Genomic DNA, 26,866 nt, shown 5'->3' with positions numbered 1-26,866 from the left:
ATACTGATCTCTGGAGTCCAAAAGATCAATAGTTGTTTTCAAAAGACAGCAGAATCTACCTGGATCAGGTGCACTATACATGAAGCATTACCTTGAATGCAGCCCATCCATCTATATCCCTACCACTGCCAGAGAATGGTAAGAGGGCACAAGTAATAGGTGCCCTCGCACATGGGACAGGGGATGTTTTAAAAAAAAAAAAAATTATTTTGTGTCAGAATTTATTTAATTTATAGGACACTGGCCCTTTAAATGTAATAAAGTAGCCCCTCATAGTTTTGGCGGGCTTCACAGCAGCGCGCGCCCCTCTAGAACATTCTGACCCAAGGCTTTATATAGGGGGTCCCTGAGGTAAGCCCCTCAGTTGGGAAGTGACTGCCTGGCAAGCTCCCCTCCCCCCCACCCGTCGATGGCACTTTATGTGGTAGAGTCACCCTTGGATCAAGGGGGGACTTTGGTGGTTTTAAATATGTTTATTTTCGCTCGAGTTCTGGGACTGAGCGATACAGATTTATGTTTTATAATTTTGTTGGATTTGAAATTTATTTGATGGAATTTTGAATAAATAATTATTTAATTTATTTACAACCAATAAAGTGCCGCGGCCATTTATTTATGCCAATAAATTAATTTGTGTTTGTTTTTATTTATAGTATTAGTTTAGTTATATGATAGAAATACATCCTCCTGGCCCATACATGGTTTTCGCTACATAATTAAAAACTCCAATAGTCCAAATAAAAGAATAGGTCTACATGGAGTCAGTAAATTCTCTATTATCAGTCAAGGGCCAACACAAACTCCATGGATCAAGATCGCACAGTGAATGCAGCCCATACATCTACAGTATCTCACAAAAGTGAGTACACCCCTCACATTTATATAAATATTTTATTATGTCTTTTTATGTGGCAACACTGACGAAATTACACTTTGCTACAATGTAAAGTAGTGAGTGTACAGCTTGTATAACAGTGTAGATTTGCTGTCCCTCAACATAACTCAACACACAGCCATTAACCACTTTAGCCCCAGAGGATTTGGCTGCTCAATGACCAGGCCCTATTTTGCGATTCGGCACTGTGTACATTTAACGGACAATTGCGCGGTCGTACAATGCTGTACCCAAACTAAATTGACGTCCTTTTTTTGCCCACAAACAGAGCTTTCTTTTGGTGGTATTTGATCACCTGTGCAAATTTTTATTTTTTGCGCTACAAACAAAAAAATTGTGACAATTTTGAAAAAATAACAATTTTCACATTTTTTTATATGAAACTCTCAAAAAAAATGTAAAAATCAAAATGTTTTAACATTTTAGGCCAATTTGTTTTCTGCTACATATTTTTGGTAAAAAAAAAAAATCACAATAAGCATATTTTGATTGGTTTGCGCAAAATTTATTGCGTTTACTAACTACGGGAAAGATTTCTGTCATTTTTGTTGTTTTTTTTTTTAAAATAGTAATGGCGGTGATCTGCGATTTTTTTTGCGGGACTGCAACATTGCGGCAGACAGATTCGACCCCTAACTGACATTTTTTACCCTTTTGGGGTTACCAGTGACATTACTATAGTAATCAGTGCTAAAAATATGCACGGTTACTGTAAAAATGACACTGGCAGGGAAGGGGTTACTGTACTGGTGATCAAGGGGTTAAATGTGTCCCTAGGGGAGTGATTATAACTGTCAGGGGGCGTGGCTTGTGAAGTATTCACAGAGACATGCGATCCTATATAGAAGGATCACATAGCCTCTGTGATCACCCTATTGAGCATCTGTGGGGCATCCTGAAACGGAAGGTGGAAGAGCGCAAGGTCTCTAACATCCACCAGCTCTGTGATGTCGTCATAGGGGAGTGGAAGAGGACTCCAGTGCCAACCTGTGTAGCTCTGGTGAACTCCATGCCCAAGAGGGTTAAGGCAGTGCTGAAAAATAATGGTGGCCACACAAAATATTGACACTTTTGGACCAATTTGGACATTTCAACCTGCCAGCGGTTTAGACAATAATGGCTGTGTGTTGAGTTATTTTGAGGGGAAAACAAATTTACACTTTTATAAAAGCTGTACACTCACTACTTTACATTGTAGTCAAGTGTCATTTTTTCAGTGTTGTCACATGAAAAGATATAATAAAATACTGTATTTACAAAAATGTGAGCGGTGTACTCACTTTTGAGAGATACTGTTTATGTGTGCCGCTGTCATCGCAGACCTACCGCTTTTGGCCTATACAAAATAAATAATGTGAATTACTGGCTGACAGGGTTGTGTACAATTTGTATGTGTCATCTACGGTAGGTTTCTCACATACACATGGTGCTGGTCTCCAGCATCAATGGCTGATGTAGAGAAAAAGCTCTTGTTTTCACAGAATCTTATTAAGTTCTCTTTTGGGCCCTGAAGGTATTTTGGAACTTTGTGTAGAATAAAGCCTCAATTTTTAGGTGTCACCTATGAAAAAAAGAGCTACAGAGAGAGAGCCCCAAACATTAGTCAGCTCACATTTATAAAGGCTTCTGGAAAGCTGAAACTTATGATATCTGCCTAAGAGGGAAGATGTGGATCTAAGAATGGAGGCGTATTCTCGAATTATTCCACAATGTGTTTGTTTTTTTTACTTTTTTGTGTGATGAGGTGTGCTTGCGCTGGTTTTCTCTGTTTTTTGTTTCTTACAGCCCATTCAGACTGGCGCGATCCGACTTCGAGGGGCGACCTGTGAAGTCACGGTGCACAGCGTCACTTCGGCGTGACTTGCAGGGACTTCACATAATGGAAGTCTATGCAAGTCGCTCCCAGGTCGCCCCAAAGTAGTACAGGACCCTTTTTCTAAGTCGGAGCGACTTGTGTCGCTCCTATTAGAACGGGTCCTGTGCTAATCAATGGCGAGCGACCGAGCGCGACTTGTCAGGCTGACAAGTCGCCTGACAAGTCGCGCTAGTCTGAATGGACTCTTAATGCTAGACTCCTCTGAGTTATCCCTGCTCTATTCACTCCCCTACATATATTGTACTTTTGAGATTAGAATTGTGGTGCTGGGATTACCCCTTTTTTGTACCCTTCGTCCAAAAGTGGTTGCTGCCTGGTTGTCTCTGGCTTTAATATGTTGAGTAAACAATTGGATAAAGTAATACAAACCTAAAGCATTGCTGCTACTATGGAAATTCAGCCAATATCAACTATTTGGCATGCATATGGAGGTCCATGGCCTTGCCTTACCAGACATCAATTAAGTTAAAAAGACAAGATCTTCGTAGTTGGACTGCCAAACATTGTGAGTTTTTTTATTAATTGTTTGGCTAACACAAGTTATCATTAGCTGCCTTAACACATTTCACACACATGCAAGCCATCCAATTTGTAATAAACTTTCTGATGTCTGGCATGCGACTACATGGAACTTTTTCAGAACAAGTATTATTATTAATAGCAAATATACTCAGAACTGTTATCTGCATTATTGTTCCAAATAGTGCTCCAATGTGGCCAACTAAATATAGCTTTTGCAACAAATGTGTGTTGTTGGGTTAGGGAGTCTACAACCAAAATCCTGCAATGCTTTTAGAGATAGGCCTGATATGTGCAACATATTCAAATAATATGTCACTATGGCTGTGACAAATTTTGGTGCTAAGGAAACTGTTGGTAAATAAGACCAATATGATGTTGGAGTATCAATTCTTGGGCATTACTGCGATAAATGTATGTACATGTATCTTTCATTTACCAACATTTGCTGCACTGAAGCTAAACACTCTTCTGAAGAGTGTCTGTCCCACATTTTATAATTTCCAGGGAATGTATCAGCAACCCAAAATTTCAAAGGTGATCCATGGCAGTCTGTATGTTTCCCTCAGTACACATTGGTGCTTTAGTTTGCCATGTATAAAAAGATGCAGGCACTATAGATCATACAAGCAACAATGGACTGCCTCAAGTGTTAAGAAATATTTATGGCATCTTAAGTGCGTATGGAGGTTCATCACACAAACTAATGTTCTTATAGTGAATATATTTTATTGTATTTAGGCACTGCAAACCAATCAGTCTCATACATGCTCTAAGATGTTGGGAAAAAAAGGAACACAGGTCTCAAGGAATTAATTTACATTTATTCTGTAAATATTGTGAATGTGTCAGAGCGTAAAACACTGGACTACTCCAGACTTGATTGTCTTCAAAGGTGTCTTTATTCAGGTACATTAAAGCTTAGCTGTTCTTCAGAATGGGCTTGATGCAGAAGTCCTTTGATAGCAATGACAGAGTACAACTGACTCATATTGCAATTTGCCAATTTTTTTTCCATTCTTTTTATTGAAAAAAAGTGTATAGTGTCTCAGATTTTCTTGAAATGTACATTACATGAAGAAGTGGCCTAGATCAGAAAACAAGATCAGTAGAGAACTCCCATTGGTCATAGCATGAGGCCGTTCTGCAGCCAGGAAGAGTGTGTGATATGTACCTGCACTTTAGAGAGCTATATTTGAAGTTCACTGCTGCTAGATATCGTGTACACAGTTCACAATATGAACAATTTTTACAGTCATTAATAATGTGATTTGTATTATTCTGTCAAAGATGACACATTGCTTAAGACATTTATTTGCAAAGAATGGCTATTAAAATGGGCACCAGGCATAGAAAAAGGCTGAGCTACCAGGCTTTCGGTTCTGGCCACCATATTGTGTAACATAACAGCATACAACATCACAGCAGCGGGCACTGCACTGCTGTGGATTACATATACAGGTGCACAGCACTGCAAAATAACATCTTAACTCTTTGGTGACCATTATACTGTACGAAATATTAGATTGGAACAGCCTGACATGCATCCATCCTTAGCTAGAATTAGGTCCTGAGTCTATGGTGTAAACATGTCCTGCATGTGCCACCTTTTTTATGTCACTTCTAGCAGTGTATTAACATTAGTGGCCTCTTGTTTTATGACATTTAATACTGTTCCTCTGTTTTCCTTTAGAAAGAGCCATGTAGGGCTTTTGGGCATATGCCAAATAAATATTCCAAATCTCAGTTGTCTACCTAAATTACTGTTTCGACAGCATGTGCACACCTCATTTACTACATATCTTTGAAGTCACAGGTAATGGATAAAATCTGTATAAACTCTGTACTTAAAACAGCACGTTATGCACTAAAGAAGAAAACTTCTTGCTAAAAGTTATAGTGTGATAAGACAGAAAATCATAAACAAGTGGCTTTCCAAAAAGATGGTCCTTGATCGTTTCTTTACAATACTCGGCCTTCTCCATATTTATATAACACACAGCAATTAACCAGCAAAATCTAGACTGAGTTTTGTCAATCACATTGGGACACCTTAATGGAAATGCAAATACGGACATTAGTTGACATCATTCAATATTAATAAAGGGGCTTGAATGGCACAGATTTTTCACACTGTTTATGGTGCTGTACAGTTATGGCCAGAAAAAAAAAGTTCTTTTTTTGCAAAATATTTAGTCACACCAGCCACCTGAGCTCTAACCAATGTATTTTAAGAGGAGTGCAAATACGTTTTACTGCTTTTAGCAATTGTACAGGATAAGTCTCATTTATTTTTATTTTTTTTAATGTTTTCTGTTTTTCTCTCCATTTAAGTCGTCATCTTTTAAGCAAGTTTATATTCATTCTCATAAGAATGATCTTTCACCAACACATTGACATTCTACAAACTATTGCCGATTTATAAATACTTCCAATGAAAAAAGCACATAGCAGAGTATGGTGGCTCTATCCAACTCCTTAGTCAAGCAGTAAACCTCGATGGACACAAAATTTCCTGACGTTTTCAAGGAGATGAAGGCCCGATGTAAAGCTGAATCCATACGGATTTATTCATATTCACCAAAAGAAACTGCAAAAAGAAGAGAAAAGTTTTCTTACAGTTTTATTGATGAATATGGGGTATCACAGGTTAATGCTTTTGGTAATGTACAGGAACTTTCCAGAAAGAACAATAGGTTTAGCTTTATCATGAGGAGGTATTGATATAATTGATATGCTGCATGTGACATGGTGGGGGTGGGGGGGGGGGGGGGATACACAAATCATACAAGTTTTTTCCTGTAAAAATATAATTTTTGTATTGAATATAAAATTAACTCCGGAGTACCATTAGCAGCAAAAAAAAAACACGAACAAATATAAAAGTTATTTTATAACAGACCATTGTGTATCTGCCTGGTTGTTGTCCTTATAAACCATGTGTGGAGCTAAGTGGCCTTATAGTGGAACTCCCACCCAAGTGTTAGTTTTTGATAGAGTTGGAAGGCTTACATAGCCCCTCTGTCAGGCTCTTAGAGCTATCTGTGTCTTTTCTGGTGTAAGGAAGTAAGAAAATCCTCATAATAGAAACTCAGCAACAAAACTAAGATTTTACTCTATTCCCACTCCATTAAAAGTACTTTTTTATGTCTTAAATTTTTCATTGGAGAGTCAGTTAGCATGCTTTGCCTTAAAAAAATGTCCTGAGAGAAACACAGAGGCTTTCACTGCTTAGTGCGTGAAAATGCCAGTTCTTGGGCTGACCTTGGGCTGTAGTGTCAATGGATTCTGAGTCACTGGCCCAGAACAAGTATGCTGATAAGGAGAATCAATTATCCTGATCTTTGTATTCCATATGTTAAGCAAAATCAAACGTCCTGATCTTTGTTTTCCATATGTAAATGAAAATCAAACCTCCTGATCTTTGTATTCCATATGTCAGTGAAGTATGTGAGCCTAGATAATAGAATTTTCAGGAGGTGGTCAGAAATGGCAGCCTTTGTTATGACCGTTTTCCTTTAAAAACTAGACCAATGAGAAACAGCACATTTACAAAAAATACAAAGCTATCTTTTATTATTTGCTAATGCCTTGATTTTCAAATTTTTACATACCGGCTATTCTCATATTTTTTTCCCACGTTTAATTTACAGATTGTTTGGTTCTCCTGCTGGAAATATCTGTATATTGAACAATACAGTCTGCAACTCTAACGCTTGACTTTTGAGATATTATCGGTTACCCCAAATGGCTAGTCTGGTATTTTCAGTCGCTCTGAGCAGACTAATGAACTTACATTGAGAGAGGTACAAGCACGGCACAAGCACTGAACAGTAATACTAAAAAGGAAGCAGTGGCTGCATATGTAATGAACAAATATTGAACATACAGTATATAATTACAAAGTATAGGTAAAAAGATTTTAAAGCATTAAAACATAATATTAATAATATGTACAAAAAGCTGACTGCATTCACATGTATGTTAACCTTGGATAAACTAAAGGTCAATTTATTTTACCAGTTGTAAACTGTGATCAGTTCTTAACAGAATATAGCCCACAGCTTCAAACTTGGTATATTTCATTTACATTAATTCATGTATCAATTGTTTCCAGGGAGCTGACAATCCTTCATTTCATAGAGCATTTTTTTAAATTTTGCTATGTATCCCAGTATCATGAAGTAACTAAAAATACCCATACCCTGAAGGGACCACCTGAATTCTCATCTAGAAATATGGATACTAAAAAGACCAATTCTGATGGAGGTTAAGGCAAGTACAGGCTCTGCAGGAGAATCGTGATTGGGCTGTACTATCTTAAGGCAGATCACGCCTGCCTTTTCTATCTCCTAGTGGCAATGACCATGCTATACAGCCGCAGGAGGTAGTTAAGTGGCTTACAAAGCCTCCCTTCCTCTTCTTCTTGGTGTAGAGCAGCCAGCCACCCTGACATCCAGCCACTCTCCTCTTCCCTCTCTTCTACAGAGAGGCAAATCTTTCTGTTCCCTGGCTCACTTTCATTTGAATTGCCAATGTCTTGGATTGCCAATGACTATGAAAACCCTGCTGCTGATGTTACAGACTAGATGTTTAAATGTCATCCGGCCCTTATCCCACTACCACAAAATGATACTTGCCACCATTAGCAGCTACTGCCACCTTTTATGGCCTATTCAGCTGAAATATCGTGTCTATGTCACCCTCAAAGTTGCGTTAAAAGGATCCTCTCACCTTGTACAGTATTTTTCTACAGTTTTGTTTTTGCTTTTCTAAAAGTCTCTAATGTTGGTGTCCAGCTCTCCATGGCCTTATTTGACAAAAGTTTGCCTAATATCCCAAAAATAGCCAAATAGGATTCTGTGAACTCTCTGCAAATCAAAATCTGGCAGATTTGCCTCCCCCAGTGCCCTCCTGTCCTGTAGATATAACATGAATAGGCTATGCTGAAAGCTTACTGATTTTTGGTTACTAAGGGTTTTGAAGTAAAATTTTCTTCTGAAAACTGAAGGCAGTGTCGATATTAGACTAGATGATATGAAATAGGCTGCTTAATATTTTGAACTTCTTCATCAAGCATTAGATTAGGAACTGAGAGCAGTATTTTATCTCTGACCATTACACTTCCTATGGAGTAAAGCTGCAAGCAAAAACAAAATAAAAAGCTGTGTCAGTTGTTGCTTTTATCAACTCTGCTTTGTCAGTGTGCATAGACCTAAGGGTCAGCTCACTTAACCATAATGCATGAAGGGTTTTCATTGCCATGCATAAGTTTCTCATTTTTACAACTGAATTCTATAAATTCATGATTATTCATATGATTTTTGTGGTATACTACATGTGAAAGTCAATTCACATAGCATCACATGGGTTGGCATCACATGGGTTGTTTCTTCTTAAAACACCACTAGTTTCGGGTTCTATGAACAGTTTATGGAGGGGGGAGGAAAACTGAGCAGTTTTTAACAGAGATACATTAAAACTTAAAAAAAAAAAGGTTTTCCATGGCTAAGATCAACATGGCAAAAAGTAATATAAGGGCTGTTTTTGTTGACTTGTTTTTGAAGGTTCACACCTCATCCTTATCTATCCTTTAATAACTGATGAATACATATCAGATGCCAGGACACTTAATGCTTGTTCTAGGGCAGTGGCCCTGGAATGAATACAAATGAATACACAACCTGCACCTTCAAAACTATGTCACCTTATATATTACTATGTCTTTAACTACGTTATGCCCAACAACATAATAGTTAAAATAATATAACATTTTTTTTAAATGAAAATAAATTACATGTCATACTTACCTGCTCTGTGCACTGGTTTTGCACAGAGCAGCCTCAATCCCCCCCTTTAAGGTCTCCTGGTGGTGCTCCTGCCCCCCCTCCCCCCACCACCACGAGTGCCCTATCCCAACACACAGCATCACCCTCACTCCCCTCTCTATTGTAGTCCTCCTATGAGAGCTGGGAACGGGGGCAGAGCTGCTACAAAGTGCACAGAATTGGACTGAGATTGAGCTCAGGTGAATGGAGAGAGCTGCATTTTACATTTTTTTTTTACCTTAATGCAAAGAATGCATTTGGAACTGAACATTTTGATCAGAAAACGACCATATGATAAAAAGAGCACAGTAAAAACATACGATAAATTGAGCACAGTTAAAACAATATATATATGTCAGTGAATTGACCTTCAAGCCCCCTCAGATGTTTGGAGTTGGTATCGATATACTGTATGTGCATATGCATTTCACTTGTGTAAGGAAAAGCAGACTTTCCCTGTTTTTCTGTTGGTGTCCCTACTCTCCTCTGCACTCCATAAAAGAAGATTCAATAGTTAATTCACCTCTCATTGCCCAAATTCTCAATGTTTGCTATGAGAATGCGCTCAACAGAGAAAGGGGTGCAAGTAACAGCACAATCAAGTTTAGACTAAAGAGAGGGGAACAACTACACTCTTTTTTATATGAATTGATATGCATGGTAATGGCATTTCCCTGTTAAGAAAACATATTACCAATGTCAATAGGCACAAATGTACAGTATGAAGGCATCAATAACTGTATTCCTGAGCATTATTTTATTATTAAATTAACACATTGTTACATTTTCTTTTTTTTTTTTTTTGACGCATTCCTCTTTAAAATGTGCTGATGTTGGTCCACCATAAGTCAATATAAACATAGAAGAAAATCATAATTTACTTTACATGTTATGTGCGATACAATTTCAGTGACCAATTACATTAGCTGTATTGAACACAAAATAAATTATAATAAATTTTTAATAAAAAAAAGAAAAAAAATGTTTTTTTTTTTCCAAGAAAATTTATTTAAAGATATATAAAACCAAAATAATTTAACTTACCATCAAATCTACATTTAAATACAGTGATATTTGTAATATGAAGTGTTCATGCTTTACATTTATCTAATCAAAGCATGACCACAAAGGACAAAAAAAAAAATAACCAAAAACCCTGCTTTAGAAATATAATCTTAGTAACAACAGTGTCAGCCTATTTAGAAACAGTAGAGAAAACAGCACAAAGGTTAGAAATTAAAAAAAAATGGCTCAGGGAATAAAAAAAAAAAAGAATTTCCACCCCCCTGTCTGTATAGTACGAAATGTTATATCTGGCAGAATCCCTCAGGTGTATAAAGTCCATAGAAATCATTGTCTCACGAGGATAAGTCCTGTCTTGAGGCTAATATATTACAGAGCCCCCAGGCCAGTAACTTCTGAGGAAAGCCTAAAATGTGAACACAAAATGGAAGGGGAGAAAAAAAAAGCAAGAAAAAAAAAAATCTTCTCACCATTAAAAAAATAACACTCATATACAACCAGCATAGAAGAGCGTATCAATGCAGACAACATTTTGTTCTTACAATTTTGTTTACTTCAGTTAATAAAACATAAATACAATAATTCAGAACATTGGCGGCAGTTACTTGAAGCTGTTAATAATTTGAGTAGCCGTGATAATAAATTCAGTTTTTCTTTCCTAATTTAGGTTTGTATATATATATATATATATATATATATATATATATATATATATATATATATAAATATATGTATATATATATATATATATATATATATATATATATATATATGTATATATATATATATATATATATATATATATATATATATATACAAAACAAAAACACCTTAGTGAAGCACAACTGGTAAAAATAGTGACATTTAATAATGGTTACAATGTCATACATAGTGCACTGGTGGATACACGTCTACAATATACAGAAATGATACATAATACAAAGTGGTAGCTGGCCCTGTACAGTAAATACTGACTTTCTATATTAATAGGGGCAGTTACATTGAAATCCCCTGGCTAATAAACATAAATTAGACATTGAATTTCAAAAAATATATATATATATATATTGCATTTATATGACAGTGTGATCTTAGCTGAGACTGATCGAACAGTATAAAGATTTGCCTTTAAAGCTATGATTTCTGAGGAGTGCAAAAGTGAATTATCATGGCAGGAGTGTGGTGTTAGGCCTTACGAATTGTGAGGCAAACAATATTGCATTAGGTAAGCATAAAGCAACACAGATCAAAGAAACACAGATGGTGAATGGAAATAAACATATAACATGATTCAAACTAGTTCCAACAGAGTAAGGAAGATAAGAATTAAAAATATGTTCATATGTAAATTGTAAATTATGTTCCTGCACTAATAATGGCATGTTGTGTTTTTATCATTAAACACAAAACCTATAATTTAGGTTAAATCCAAGTAAAATGCATGCAGTCCTCTCTGTTATGTTTATCATAAATTTACACAGTTTAGACTAAAATAGAGACAGTTTCAAGTGGGTTTATGCAAGAATATAAATGTTCCGTCTTAAATTATTATAATAATGCAGGCTTAGTTTGGAAAGAAGTATATTTTCACAATGATTAATGTTTCTGAGTGCTGCTGTGGAGAGAATTACAAGAGGATGATCTCAAGACTGATTCAAGTACTTATGCTTGGTGAATGTAAAAATATATTTAACAATTTATTTTAATAGACACATGAATTAAATTGTGTTCCTAAATCTACTTGGAGTTCAGCACTACTGAAAGTTTGCTATTTGCTACTATTATACACAATAATCAGATAAAGGAAAGCATATGTTAATTTTATCAGTTAACAGGGCATCAACTGGGAGACGTCAGGGGAATATTTTAGATCGGGGTTTGAGAGTTACACTTGCATGCATTAAGTGAAAATAAATAAATTAGCTAATATACATCTTTCATAAGTAAGCCATCGTAGCTAAAATCGACGGTGAATGTTTTGCATTAGCCCAATCGCAACTGTTTCTTTCATTTATACCAGGAAAATGGCATTAATTACATCAAGCACCAGTACAAAAAGTCTAAGATGATTCCAGTTAATATTATTGTAAATAAAACTAGGCTTCATAAATCACATTTTCTCTAGAAAACTGGACAAAGGTTAAAGTGGAGGTATAACCCATGGATCTCTCTTCCTAGCTTGGGTTTGCAAATTAAAAAAGGAATCTGATTATTACAGGCAGCACCGTCACCTTTACTTTCCCTCCACTGTCATAGAATTAGCATTTTAGAAATTAAAAACCCTGCAGAGGGAAAGCAAGGTAATACAGAAGAAAAATTAATCTCAGGGTGATAGAGGGAAATGTATTATATTTTATGTAAAAAGAATGATGAATTAGGACAAGGGTATGGGACATCACTGTTTATTTTAAATAAAGTAAATTAAATGTATGTGTTTAAATATCCTCAGAAAGGTAGTAAGGTACATTTTGGTATTTCCTTCTCTGTTTTCTAAATACTGTCATTTTTTAGAAAGGGGTTAACTAAAAAAAATTTTTTTTTTTTTGCATGACCTACTTACTGATGATAGATAGATAGATAGATAGATAGATAGATAGATAGATAGATAGATAGATAGATAGATAGATAGATAGATAGATAGATAGATAGATAGATAGATAGATAGATAGATAGATAGATAGATAGATAGATAGATAGATAGATAGATAGATAGACTGTTTACTGATGTTAATATCAGATGAACATTTGTGTTATAGCACTCTTCTCAGAGATCTGTGTATTTGACTGTGGGCAGTCAGATTAGGTGGGGCCTTTGCAGTCTATTTTAAAGTAGACCTATTGTCAAAACAAAATCTCATACTCTTCTATTCATACCATTTCCTGAAATTCATAAACCTCACATCAGCTGGAGGAATTTCTGCTGTGGGATCCTTCAAGAATGGACATATGACCAAAAGTTTAGGCATTTGGCCATTCCCATATTCATTAGAAATGGTATGACCAAATGCCTAGCAGTTTGGTCTTGTGATAGGCTACTATTAAATTCCAGAGCAATGGTTTATTAAGCTTTCGTTTTAATGGCATGGTGGCAGGGGAACAGGGGAGCAGGGGAGTATTTTTTTTTCCCATAGGTCTTTTTTTAACAAGGAAAAAAAAAAGGATCAGTTTTCCTGTTTTGAAAATATAGTATATTCTAATACATCTTTATTTATATTTAACCATTATTTAATATCCATGGGTTGATTAAATTAGAAGGTAGGGTTGGTTATTTTCTGTGGGTAAATTACTTGGCTGCTCTGAACTATTACATCCATTTTCTGCTCAGGATCTAGATGGCCTTAATAGCGATCAATAAATGTAGCAAGTTAGTTGTAGACTTTGCCAATTAGTAGTGTGGCAAATCTTACCTAGCAGTTATTCTAATATATTAGGCAAACTGCCGAAGTGAAACATTACGCTTCAATCGCCTACTGGACATTTTCCTACTACTACTGGGAATTACGTTTTTGTACATAGCATAAATGTCTTCACTATTAACTAGTATTTTTTAGAAGAATGTATAATGTATAATGTTGTTATATTATTATATATTTTTTGCCTTGGTAAAATAATACAAGAAAATGAATTATTACAAGGGAATGTTTTGTATGAGACAGATGTATTTTGCTATATATAAGATATATTTGCCTAGTGGCAATTAGAACAAACCTCTATGAATCGACTCCGCATGCAGTTCACCATATCCACTCCTGCAATCCAGTTTGTGTCCTCAGGTTTGCTCTTTTATCTTCCCAAAACTCCAGCCTAGTGTACAAGGTGTTTCTCTCAGAGACCTCCCAAGCTTGAACAAGGTGTACAAATCCTGCAGTTAGGAGATTTATCTGAAACCTAACTACTTCCAGTGGAGACAGGTAAGCTGGTAAGTCCAATTAACTCATTAAGGTTTTATTCCTTGTGTTTCTGTTTGTGACCACAAAGCCTTGTAAAGGTCCATTCAGAATGTAGGAAACTCCAAGCATTCCTGACTCTGAACAAAACTGTGGCTTTTAGTGTACAGACTTTGTCTGTTAGTGTACCTATTGCCCAGTCAAATTTAATCTGTGACATATTTATTTTCATGGACAAAGCAGGACCAGGAAGTAAAGGGAATTTCATTGTCTCTGAGTTTAGGGCTACCTAGGTGAATTTTCATCTGAGAGACTTAAAAATCTCTTGGTGCTAAAATCCCCTTTGGGGTATACTTGAATCTCTTAATTGACGAATTGTGTAATTCATCTCCTTCTCCCATTGAAGTTTTTGGAGGAACAGGGAGGAGAATAATTGCTAACAGTTTCTGCTATTTGACTGAATTGAAGTATTGCATGAGAATGGGGGATTGATCGCTCAGTTGCGCTACTAATAGTCTCTCATGTAGCAGCCCACAATGAAAACAATGTGATATCAACAGAGGAATCCCAGGATATTTTAGTAGCTTAAATCGCATGACTGAAAAACATCCATATCATCCTTACCTAAAACTTTCTAGATTTTATTTTTAGTTAGTATACTGTTAAAAAAGTTGAGGATGTATTTTTAATTCTAATTTATAGGTAGTGTTCATCTATTTTATTTATACAATCAGTTGCATGTTCTCTGAATTGGTGACAACTCCTTTATCAGCTAACAAGGTCAACTCCTGCACCTTCTATTGCTCAATGAGGTCCAGAAGAGCAACTTCATCCACACCAGGTTACTGTTTTGGGATAGGCGGCCACACATTTTATTTTGGTCCCCTTACTTTTGAAACACTGGTCAGTTCTAGCGGATAATTGATATGATACCAGGCAAGTATCGTCTGGGAGTTAGATGCATGTGGGTGATGGGATACTTTTATTTCTTAAAAGTAAAAATTAAAAATACACAAAAAGGAAGCCAGATTGGGCTAACTGAACAATATTTACAGACTTCAACGTCATTCTATCTGGACTGAATCTGAGGTCACCCATCTGATTTCAATTGTAATGGTCATTTTTATTATTCACATAATTTCACAAAGTGATGGCTTTTTTTAATAGAGTGTGCTAATTTATAATTGCAGTAAATAATAGCCACTAATTACAATCTATGTTGTACTCTTGGTTTTTAGAAAAGGGAAATCTGATTGGTTACATATAAAATTAGCTTTTAAAATAGATTAATACTTTCTCATGTTTTTGGTCTTGTACAATGTATCTCTTTGAATGTTCAACCCTTGGTACTGCCCACTACATAAGCATATGCACAATGCTAGAATAGAAATCACAATCTAAAATAGGAAGGACCACCCACTTTTTAACTGGCCATAATAACAGTAACTTTCATGCATGTGCATTTCAGAGGTAGAGAAGTAACATACCACGATATACTGTAGTACAGGGAATGCACAGTTCTCAATGCTATTGTATCTTACTTTAATTTCATTCAATTAAAAATGACTAACAAAATATTTACAGAATGATATGAAAATAGTTCATATACTGTAACAACTGTCAATATTCCATGCTACGTTTGCCTACACACATTATTAATATTATGAATTTTATTATAATACCACCTGTTATAATAAATATTACACTAATTCTTCAATTATTAGAGGCTAAATTATACCAGTTAAATCAGTGCAAGGACTTTTTACTATAACTGTATATGTAAGATTCTACCCAAAGATAAAGGCCTGAGCTAAAACAATCACACGGCAGACTGAAGTATCAACACTTGGGGAGATATACAGTATGTAACGTGTATATATATATATATATATATATACTGTATATATACACAGACAGTATAGATATATATGTACTCTCCATAACAGTGCAAAATAAATTATGCATAGATGTCTGTGTAGGATTGTTTTAGGCATTCCCCTTTTGGTTATTTAGAGCAGATAAGCATGCTGCTTTATATACCTGAAGGTTTTAATTGGTCACATATTGTATATTTGCCCCAGTAACCATATTTTGTAATTGATAAAAGACATTTTTTTTGTCTGCTTTGGAAGAACCAGGAGTAACACAGAATATGAAAAACAGTCATGACATCTGAAAGCAGAAGATTATTTGGTTGAGTTTAATTTTTGAGCTTACATTTTGATGTTTAACTTAAATAAGCACATACACAATGTATTGTTTAATATATTAATATATAAGCCCAAAGCTAACAAGGTTTGCCACAACTGACTTCTAAATGGTGAGTTAGGTGCCATATTGTGCATATGGATTTTATAGTATTGCTCTTTATTAAACTTTAAATATGTGAAATATTTAGTATACTATAAAAAAATGTTCATTATGTGAAAAAGATCTGTGAAGCACATTTAATGTAACTTCTGCTTTATTTATGCTTCCTAAATTTGTTTCTGTTTGGGCCTGACTTTGAAGTGGACCTTGGAGCTGCTTATCATTTAGACCCCAACATGTAGAGGCATGGGATGAAACAGAACAAAAAAAAGGGAAAGTGAAAATATATATGCTGTGGCAGCTTCTAATAAAATGTAGCATCTTCAGCTTTCCCAGAATCTCGTAGCAAAGCCCATCATGTCACCTTTGCTTAAGTGCTTCAGGTGGAAGCCAAGGGTGCATGGTAAGTATGTTTTTCACTTGCACAAAAAATTGCATGATTTTTTAAAATGTTTCATGCCATGTTTGTACGTAGAGGATCCAAATAAGCAGAGCTTGCATTTTGATGCCAGATCCACTAAAGGCAATCTGCATGCAGTGAAATACCTATGTTAGAGGCTTCAGATAAAAGCTGACTCATGAGCACTCAAATAATACCAAAGACCTATGTAGGCTGCACATAAATCATAAGATTTTTAACTTTTAAGCCTGCTGACACCTGTAATAAAACCTGCTTGAGATTTTTGCAACATAAAAAGACTATTACTACATCTTGTAAAAGCCAAGCCGTGCGTCTTTAGGGTCTGTACCTATTTTATCAGGGCTTAGATAATAGCGATTTCCCCCATAAAAATGTTTGAAAAGGCAGAGCAAAACCTGCTGATCACAACTGATCCACCAAGGCTATTTAAATCAGACTAATGAAAAGGGTGCAAAACCCTTGAAACAACCTGATTTTACAAGATGCATGTCCAAAAAAGTTATTTTTGTACCACAACAAGTCAAAGCTTTCTTCTGATAACTACGCAATAGTGCATACTTATAGGCTCCTTTCAAGCAAGAACACTAATTTTTGACAGTTTTATTTCAAACTGATTTTTTAATTGCATGGCTGCAAACTGGATATGTGGCAGGGATGTCCCATGCAATGAAGCTATACTGGTTCCCTGAATTTAGGTCCCTGCCTGTAATATACATATCATATATAAGTTGTAGGAATGGTAGGTATTTTGCCTTGCAGCAGATTCCCTTTAATATAAATGATGTGAATTTCCACTATCATTTGGATTGAATTCATATATTTGCTTTAATTAGTAGCAGGAGTACACTATGTTATTTATTATATATATATAATAATTGCATGAAAAAAAGCAGTGTAAAAAGCAATGTGTTAAACTTTCAAATACTGTATAAGGCAAACATGCCAGGTCATCTAATCCATTGACCTCCAGTCCCGTCCTTTAAAAATACTGACAAACACAAAGAAAAAAAAATCATAAACTAAACTGAAACAAGAGTGATACATAACATCAACATAAATAAATAAATTATAGAAGTGAAAAAAACATAGGCTGTTGGAACTAGTTACTATTTTGGGTTAATAGCCATGGAAAGAGGACAAATTGATCAGCAACAATAAACACTTTGCAATTCAACATAAAAAAAAAATGAAACATAAAATAAGAATGCCATATTGTTTCCTTTAGAATGATCTACCACACAATCTTGGTAGAGCTTTGCTTTCATGCCTTCAATATGGAGCAAACTTCTGTCGGTCTGATTTCTTAACCCCACTCGTCGATGGAATTTTGGCAGTATAAGCAGGTAAATTCCCAGTGGCCCCCGCAGTGGCCGCTGCATTTAATGCCAGGAGTGGGACAGTTTTCATGCCAAGCAGACTGGAGACAGGAACAGCATAGTGGGTGGTCGGTAAAGTTGGTAGGGGAGGAGGGGAATTGACGTTGACCGCGGAGGCAGCAGCAGCTGCCGCCAACACAGCCATGGAGGTAGGGGTGGAGGAAGGGGTGGTAGACTGAGAGAGGTTCATGTTGAGGTCAACAGGGGTCGTGACGGAAGCAGTCTGGGTGCTCAGTTTAGCCATCTCTAAGCTGCAAACGAAGAGAGGAACAGGAACAAATAGGTTGGGATGGTCAAGCAAGGATAAATTTGGGAAGAAAGGAATGCAATAGGAGGAGCAAACAAAGTTGGGTTGGATTAGATTGGTCAACAAAAGGAACAGACATATGGAAGGTGGGGAGAGAAAGAGAAAAAAGGGAAAATGAGGGTCAGAGGAGGAACATGTTATGTGTTAAAGAAGAGATATAACAAAAGGGTATTTCATGATTTGATGAGGAAAACATTACTAAGACTTTAAAGAATGCCTTAACATAGGTGTTTGTAATGTTAATGGAAGAAAGAAACCTAAGGACGCAGAATGATAAAAGATGATAAAGCAGAACTTAAAACAAAAGGAAACAGAATTTTGATTTCTCCTCAGCACTGGTATGTTTGCCTTTTAGTTTTGCATTTGTAAATATTACATTTAACTTGCTTCCTCATTTATCTAATCACATTATCTATCTATCTATCTATCTATCTATCTATCTATCTATCTATCTATCTATCTATCTATCTATCTATCTATCTATCTATCTATCTATCTATCTATCTATCTATCTATCTATCTATCTATCTATCTATCTATCTATCTATCTATCTCTCAATATTTATATTAAGCAAAGCATACATATTAGATATAATAATCTTTCTATGAAATATAATAATACAATAAATCAAACCAACCAACTATATTTATTACATAAAAACGTATGTGTGATTGCCTGCCACAGGATACTGTACACATTATTTCTTTTTTTTCTGTGCAATTTACAAAGTGCAAGTCAAACAAAAAGATTTGTCATCAGCACATGCCGTGAGGCACATCGGACAAGAAAATCATCCCTCCTATTCCTATTTTAATTTGTTCACCGACTACTAGAATAAAAAGGCTAGCTAGTCACAAAAGCAAAATATAAATCCAAGTCTCCATTATGTCATAATAACATACACTAGAAATAAAAACATCAGCATTTTTTTTACATCAGTTTCATTTAATTCCATTTCCTTACTGGATATGTGGTATACTTTCTCTTATATAACACAATGACAAATGATAGTCCTACCTATACACATGGTAATCTTACCGTTATTAATCGTGTGCTACAAAAATAAAATAAAATAAATGACTTTTGTAAAGTTAAAGCTGGACTCCCGGCAAATATAAAAAAAACCAAATTTATGCAACTCAGAGTGGAAGATAGGAAAGCAGCACAAGAAGCTAACACGTTGTACTGCAGTGCTCATGGGTTCACAAGGGAGATGCTGATAAGAGGATAGGTCAGAGTGGAAAGGAGAGGAGCTCATCAGTGTGCTACTTCTCTTCTCATTGTCCATTCACAGGCTGGGGTTGGGATAAGACCTGTAAGAATTGCATAACTGCTACAGGGTAAAATCAGGTCTCTTGCCCTCTCAGATAGACACTTGCTGTGTAAATGTCAGAAAGGGATCGACAGATATACAATTCCTTTGGCAGGTAAAGCAGAGTATTATGCACTTCATTTGTGTTTTTAGCTGTTTGCCTGGAGTTCAGGTTTAATGTTCCCAGAGAGATGAAATTACAGATTTTCCTTACCCCGGTCATTTAAAAAGAGTTGTATTTTAGAAAGTACTGCATATAGGCGCAGTGGATTATAAAAAATATGCTTATATTGTTTTTAGACACCTCATCCCCAATATATTATAGGTACCTTAAGATTAAGTCATCCGATGATATCAGTTTTAGGGTTTATTTACAAAGACATGAAAAAGAGGAATTACTTTGTGAAATTTTAGTGTACATGTTTGCGAGTATTTCTGCATTCTTTTAAATTTTCTGTTTGTCCTTGAAATCTCCTGTTTTTAGTTATGCATTATTTGTGGGTTCACAACAATAAGTGTACCCTTCTTCCAACTTCTCCCTGCTTTAACCACTTAAGCCCCGGAAGATTTTACCCCCTTCCTGACCAGGGGGTATTTTGCGATTCGGCACTGCGTGACTTTAACGGACAATTGCACGGTCGTGCAACGCTGTACCTAAACGAATTTGGCGTCCTTTTTTTCCCACAAACAGAGCTTTCTTTTGGTGGTATTTGATCACCTGTGCGATTTTTTGATCATGCGCTATAAACAAAAAAAGAGCGTAAATTTTGCAAAAATAGCAATATTTTTCAAATTTTTTTATATGAAATTCCCCCCCAAAAAAAAGTAAAAATCAAAATTTTTTAACATTTTCAGCCAATTTGTTTTATGCTACCTATGTTTGGTAAAAAAAATTGCAAAAAGCGTATTTTGATTGGTTTGCGCAAAAGTTATCGCGTTTACTAACAAAGGGAAAGATTTTTGTCATTTTTGTTGTTTTTTTTTTTAACGCATAATGGCGGCGATCTGCGATTTTTTTTGCGGTACTGCGACATTGCGGCGGACAGATCGGACCCTTGACTGACATTTTTGACATTTTGGGGTTACCAGTGACATTACTACAGTAATCAGTGCTATATATATGCACTGTTACTGTAAAAATACACTGGTAGTGAAGGGGTTAACTTTATTTGAGAGGGAGGGGCTGTGTGTGTCCCTAGGGGCGTGCTTTCTACTGTGATTGGCTGTGGCTTCAGCTGTATGAACGGTGATCAACGGTTCTACATAGTAGAACCGTATGATCATCAATCATACACAGGGGAGAATGACAGGCAGCTTGTTTACACAAGCCGCCTGACTTTCTCCCTCTCCCCCGACGATCGCAGAGTGACCGGCGGACATCGGGTCTGCCGGTCACACGCGTGGGGGGGTGCGTGACCGCGCGGGAGCGCGCCTCCAGCGGCGCGCGCTCGCTCCCTAGACCCTCACAAGCGAGCAATGTAGACCTACGTCGATTTGCCTGTGAGGGGCTGACTGCCGACGTTTTTTAATCTTGCGCCAGTACCTAAAAGTGATGCCAATACTGGTATCTACTAACATTGGATCAAAAGATCCAAAAATACATTAAATCCTATCATGAAATTACGTATTAACGTTCACTCAGGTATAGATAATCTTCCGGTTGGAGTGGTGAAGGCTGCACTGATATCTAAATGTGATTATATTAGAATATGGTTAATACATTTGTCTGTGTATACTTATATTATCTTTGTATTTGTTCATTCAGCCAAGATTTTCATCTGTGCTTATTCCCGAAGAAGCCATCGAAGCAAAACCGGTCAAATCAAAGTGTAGTTGTATGTATATTGATTTTATAATTGATGTTTTTAAACATTTTGTAATAAATAAATCAATGTATTTTATATTTATATATACATTATAATTTTTTCTATTGTCTATTGGTACTTAGTTCTTTATTATAGTTTGCCTGGTTCATTTTTTGCACCTATAAAGTACCTAGTTCCCATACTTGCTTTACAATTTCCATTCGGAATGTTGGTGCTTTAAACATTATGTAAATGGTTCCACCCACTAAAAACATTTTATGTGAGTCTTTTTTTGTTTATAGTGCAAAAAAAAAACAAAAAACGCAGAGATGATCAAATACCACCAAAAGAAAACTCTATTCATGGGAAAAAAAAAGACATCAATTTTATTTGGGTACAGGGTTGCACGATCGCACAATTATCAGCTAAAGCAACGCAGTGCTGTATCGCAAAAAATGGCCTGGTCAGGAAGGGGGTAAAACCTTCCGGAGCTGAAGTGGTTAAAGAGTCAGTTTATCCCTCCATGCATCCAGGATCACACCATGCACATTACACACCATGTTTCATATGGTGAAAATGGTGCTATGTTTTTCCCCCAATATATGTAGACTGTGCACCAGCTGTCAGTAAAAACTGTTAAGCCCCGTACACACGCGTCGAAAATTGGCAGGGAATTTTCGCCAATGTCCGATCTGCCGATTTTCGGCTTGTTAGTATGATGCTTTCGACAACGGACTCCGACTTTTCGGGCCGAAAAAAATCTGGTGTGCAGACTATAAAATTTTTGTCCGCTGTCAAAACATGGCCGATTTTCGTGCAGTCAGTACAGACTTCGACAGGGAAAAATCTGATGAGCAAGACTGGGCATGCTCAGAGAAGAAAGAACACAAAGAAAGCAATCCAACACATGACATCACTTCTGAAGCAGATTTTTGTTGGGCGAGAAAATTTGTGTGCAGTCTAGGCACATTCCAACCAACAAAACACCACTCTGGACAAAGGTCGGATGATCGGTCGGCCGATAATCGTTGTGTGTGTACGGGGCTTTAGTCTCAGGCTGGTAATTGGAAGTGGCCTCTCAAGTTAGTTCAATTTGCATGCATGTGCATACGTGCAGTTTGAACAAGTTTAAACAGCCACTAGGGGCACACTTCTTATATCCAGCCCATCCTACTGTAGGTAGGACATAGGGGGATTGAGCGCCAAGAAGCTTTTGCTGATAGGACGTTTTATGATTTGGGAGTAGGTGTCTGATTGGTATTCTGCAGCATAAGTACATATGAGCAGTAGCATAATAGAAATTACATTTTCACATCAGTACTCTTTAAAGCATAAGTTTAGCCAAAGAAAAAAGAATCAGCAAAAGTGACATTTTTTTGACTTGGGCTGCTGGCTCCTGCTTTGCATTAAATCTTTACCCTCTGATCCCCCCACCCACGCCATCATAATCTTCTGTTGCAGCTGGGGATTATAGAACTGAGGAAGCTGTGACAGGCATTCATCACGAGTGCCCAACCAGGCCCACCCTTTCCACCCTCATCCATTCATAGAGGCTGTACTACAGCTTCTATGAATAAAACAGGATCTATGAATAGGGGATTGGTGGATGATCAAAAGGTTCACTCCCTCTATTCATTGATTACGTTTCATTCATAGACACCATAGTATATTTTCTATGAATGGAGGAGCTGGGAGGAAAGGGCAGGCATAGTCAAAGACTCTTAATGACTGCCTATCACGCCTAAGTTTTAATAATCTGTGATGCACTGGAAGATTACAGTGGTGGAGGTAGGGTCAGTGGATGAATATTTCAAGGAAAGCAGGAGCCAGCAGCACAAGGGATACATCAGATTTATCATATGTAATGTCCCTTGTACTGATTTTTGTTATTTTTATTCTGACTTAACGTAAGCTTTAAGGTTAATTTGTGACCATCTTTTTTTAATGTCCACTCTCCTTCCTTCTGATGTAACCTACAGACATAGCAATGCTGGATATCTAGCTTAATGAATGGACAGTCAGTAAGTAAAAATGATAGGATAGTCTGGTTTTAAATGTGAGCACTGTAACTCAAACTAAAAAGAATGTTCTGTTGTTAATATATATATACTGTATGTCTGCCTGCTTGATGATTCGAAGGTGCCATATTAACAAAATGTTACATAATACATCTTCAATAAGTATGGGATGGGATGCACCGTTCATAGAAACCTGTACTGAAAAAGATAATCCATTGTTGATCTTTCTATAAAATTCTGGTTGCCTGGTTGACATGCTAACCCTCTGGCTTTGAAGATTTCTAAATTAGTGGCCTGAAGCAGTATGAAAATTAAGAGTTCTGATTTGACACCAACGTCACCAGCTGCAAACTTAATCCAGGCAATTGACTCAGAATGCGCTAAAGCCAAAGAGTTGAATGAGAGCCAGACATCTAGAATTTTCACGAGGAGGTCAGTAAATGCTTAAAGGATGTCTAACCCCAAGATTAAAAATGTAATATATTGCAGCTTACCAGTTCTTAGATTTGGTGGCTGCATTTGTTTTATTATGTCAGGTATGCCACATTTTTTGCATTGGACAAAAACATACCTATTGATCCTACCAGAATTGCAGTGTCCATGTAACTTTCTGGGTGCTGAACTGATACCTCAAACAATGTTATCAGCTTTCCCAACTGTCTCTATATAAAGCCCCGTACACACGCACAGATTGTTGGCCAACCGATCGGCCATCTTTTGTCCAGTGTTGTTTGTTGGTTGAAATGTGCTCTAGACTTGCACTGGACTTTTGTTGGCCAACAAAAACCAACTTCAGAAGTGATGTCATGTGATGGTTGACTTTCCGTGTGGTTTTTCTTCTCTGAGCATGCCCAGTCTTGCTCATCTGATTTTTGTCTGTCGAAATCTGTACTGACTGAGGAACAATCGGCCGTTCTGTTGTTGGCCAACAAAAATTTTATAGCATGCACACCAGATTTTTTTCGCCCGAAAATTCGCAGTTGGTTGTCGGAAGCATCATACTAACAAGCCTACAATCGGCAGATCGGACGTTGGCCGACAATTTACGGCCAACAATCTGTGCGTGTGTACGGGGCTTTAGACTATATAATACTTGCTCTTTTGTACCAGAGATGAGAGGGGGGAGATGTTTGTGGTTTAAAACAAGAGAACAGTCTAGGACAGGGTTTCTCAACCATGGAACCCTGGGGTTCCTCCAGAGGTTACTAGGGGTTCCTTGAGCAACCAGCAAATACTGCCTCTCAGATGAGTTCCCAGTGACACCATTGATCTTTTTAGCTATCTGTAGGGGGGAATTCTTGCCAATAACTACAAGTGTGAGGAGCATTCTTCCCACTGACCATCACACTAATGTATCATGAGTTATAAATATAGTAATTCTTAGCAGGAGTTCCCTGAGACCAGAAGGTTATTTTAAGGATTCCTCTGTGTTGTTGAAAAGGTTGAGAAAGGCTGGTCTAGGGTAACAATGCTGATCCTCTGTAGATACAGTATGGAAAGTGAGTTTTATCACCCCAGGTAGGACATAAAGTACAGTATGTAACTAGGGGGATCACCAGGTCAAAATTAAGAAAGAATCTTTTAAAATCAGAAATGAATGAAGTTACCATGTGTAAGGACTGATAAGCTGCAATATTTGATTTTTTTTTATGTTTAGATACACTTTAAGGTAATCTAGGTTTTAATTCTGAGGTTTATTCAACAATGTTGCTATTTTTGGTTTATTTTTTAATTTACTGAAAAAAAAAAAAAAAATTATCAATTAGGTAATGGCAGGTTTGTAGAGCAGAAATGAGAATGCAAATTATGCCAGAATCATGGCAACTAGCTGTGCATTCTGTTACTTTTAATATATATATATATATATATATATATATAAACAGCAGCAATAATAAAACTAGGGATGGTTAGGCAAACTCCAGACAGCATATCTCAGTAAGAATTAATTTCTGGGTTATATCTTTTCTATATTTTTTTTTTTAACTTTTTTGTTTAGCTTACATCCGCAACAAAATCTTCAAACAAGCATCACTTGCATCTTAGATAGGTCTCAGAAAAGAAATCCGTGCCTGTGATTCAGACAAATAAAAGCTGAAGTCGATTTCCAGAGCACAGTGATGTCAAGCTGTATGCTAGCGCTTACTGCAGGGACCTAGAATTGAGGATTTTTTCATCAAAGATGATAATATTGATAACACCCATATATTTAAAAAGAGTTCTGCTCTTTAAATCTGTACCTAAAATGTTAGACATTGACAATGTAATATTTAAATGTCCCCAAAATGTGACCCAGACATTGTGGAGAAAATTCATGAACACAAAGCCAAACAGAATATTACATGATGTGTTGTATACAAAATAGGAAAACATTACCAGTAACAAATATTTTATTACAAAGTCATATGATTAGTTGCTTCTATTTCTAGATTTAAAATTATGTGAATTTGAAGAAAGGTAGTGCATTTAATATAAAATCGTGCAACATGAAGAAAACATCTATTTATAGCAGTACAAATGTGTGGGCGACGTCATTAAAGTGGTATTAAACCCTCTGTTTTTAGCTTAACACATTGAGAACAATACCCCAGAACTTGCTATTTACAACTTTCATTGCCATTGGCTCCTGCTCTATCAGCACTGCTTCCCTGAGCTTCTGGTTTTCAAAGGAAAGAGCTATCAGTGAACAGTGCAATCTCCAGCCAGCCTGTTTGCTTGGAAAAGGGAGGAGGAGGAGGGAGATGCAGGGGAGTGCCTTGTCATTCTAGGCTATGGGGCTGTGTGTTTCTCTTTATGCACACTGTGTAAGAAGACAGAGCTACTATAGTACCTGCATGAAAGGGTGACTCCATAGGACAAAGGATCCTGCAAGAGAATGGAGCCACCCTGAAACAGAAAACCTAGGGCAGCGTTCATGTCACAAAGGGTAATTCCACTTTTGTGGGAAAAAAATGGCTAATAAAAAATAAATATATAGAATATTCAATATTAAGTCATATTGTCTTTGAATGTTATTAAAAATTACTATTTCTTTTAAATATGCAGCGCTGTAATATTATGTAAAATGCAATGCATAATTGCAACCAAGTAGAGGATAGACTAAGCAATAGCATGCAATGTCAAGCGGCAGCTGCCAAAGCCGGCAGAATATTAGCATGCATAAAGAAAGGGATGTTTTCCAGAGATAAAACTATAATTCTACCACTTTTTTAAAACTCTGGTCCGACCGCATCTGGAGTATTCTGTCCAGTTCTGGTCACCAGTCCTCAGGACGAAGGGATGTGTTGGAGC

General features: G+C 36.5%; 1 protein-coding gene across 12 annotated transcripts in view; it reads right to left on the bottom strand.

Moving 5' to 3' along the window:
- Window positions 1-4,092: 4,092 nt before the first annotated feature.
- Window positions 4,093-26,866, bottom strand: part of LOC309556114 (poly(rC)-binding protein 3-like) — a 1,192,398-nt gene continuing 1,169,624 nt past the window's right edge. For 6 of the 12 annotated variants that reach the window (XM_082258446.1, XM_082258442.1, XM_082258451.1 and 3 more), the window contains one exon: window positions 16,955-18,386. In XM_082258446.1, coding sequence (XP_082114572.1) covers window positions 18,029-18,386 — 358 coding nt within the window. In that variant the 3' untranslated portion in view covers window positions 16,955-18,028. Of the gene's footprint in view, window positions 5,881-10,467; window positions 10,548-16,953; window positions 18,387-26,866 lie in introns of those variants that run through there. The other 6 variants (XM_082258447.1, XM_082258443.1, XM_082258453.1 and 3 more) reach the window with 3 other exon arrangements.

The sequence above is a fragment of the Pelophylax lessonae genome (assembly GCF_965119305.1).
Source record: "Pelophylax lessonae genome assembly, chromosome: 5".
Taxonomy (NCBI): Eukaryota; Metazoa; Chordata; class Amphibia; order Anura; family Ranidae; genus Pelophylax; species Pelophylax lessonae.
The sequence above is the reverse complement of the archived record's forward strand: the minus strand, read 5'-3'. Positions and strand labels throughout refer to the sequence as shown.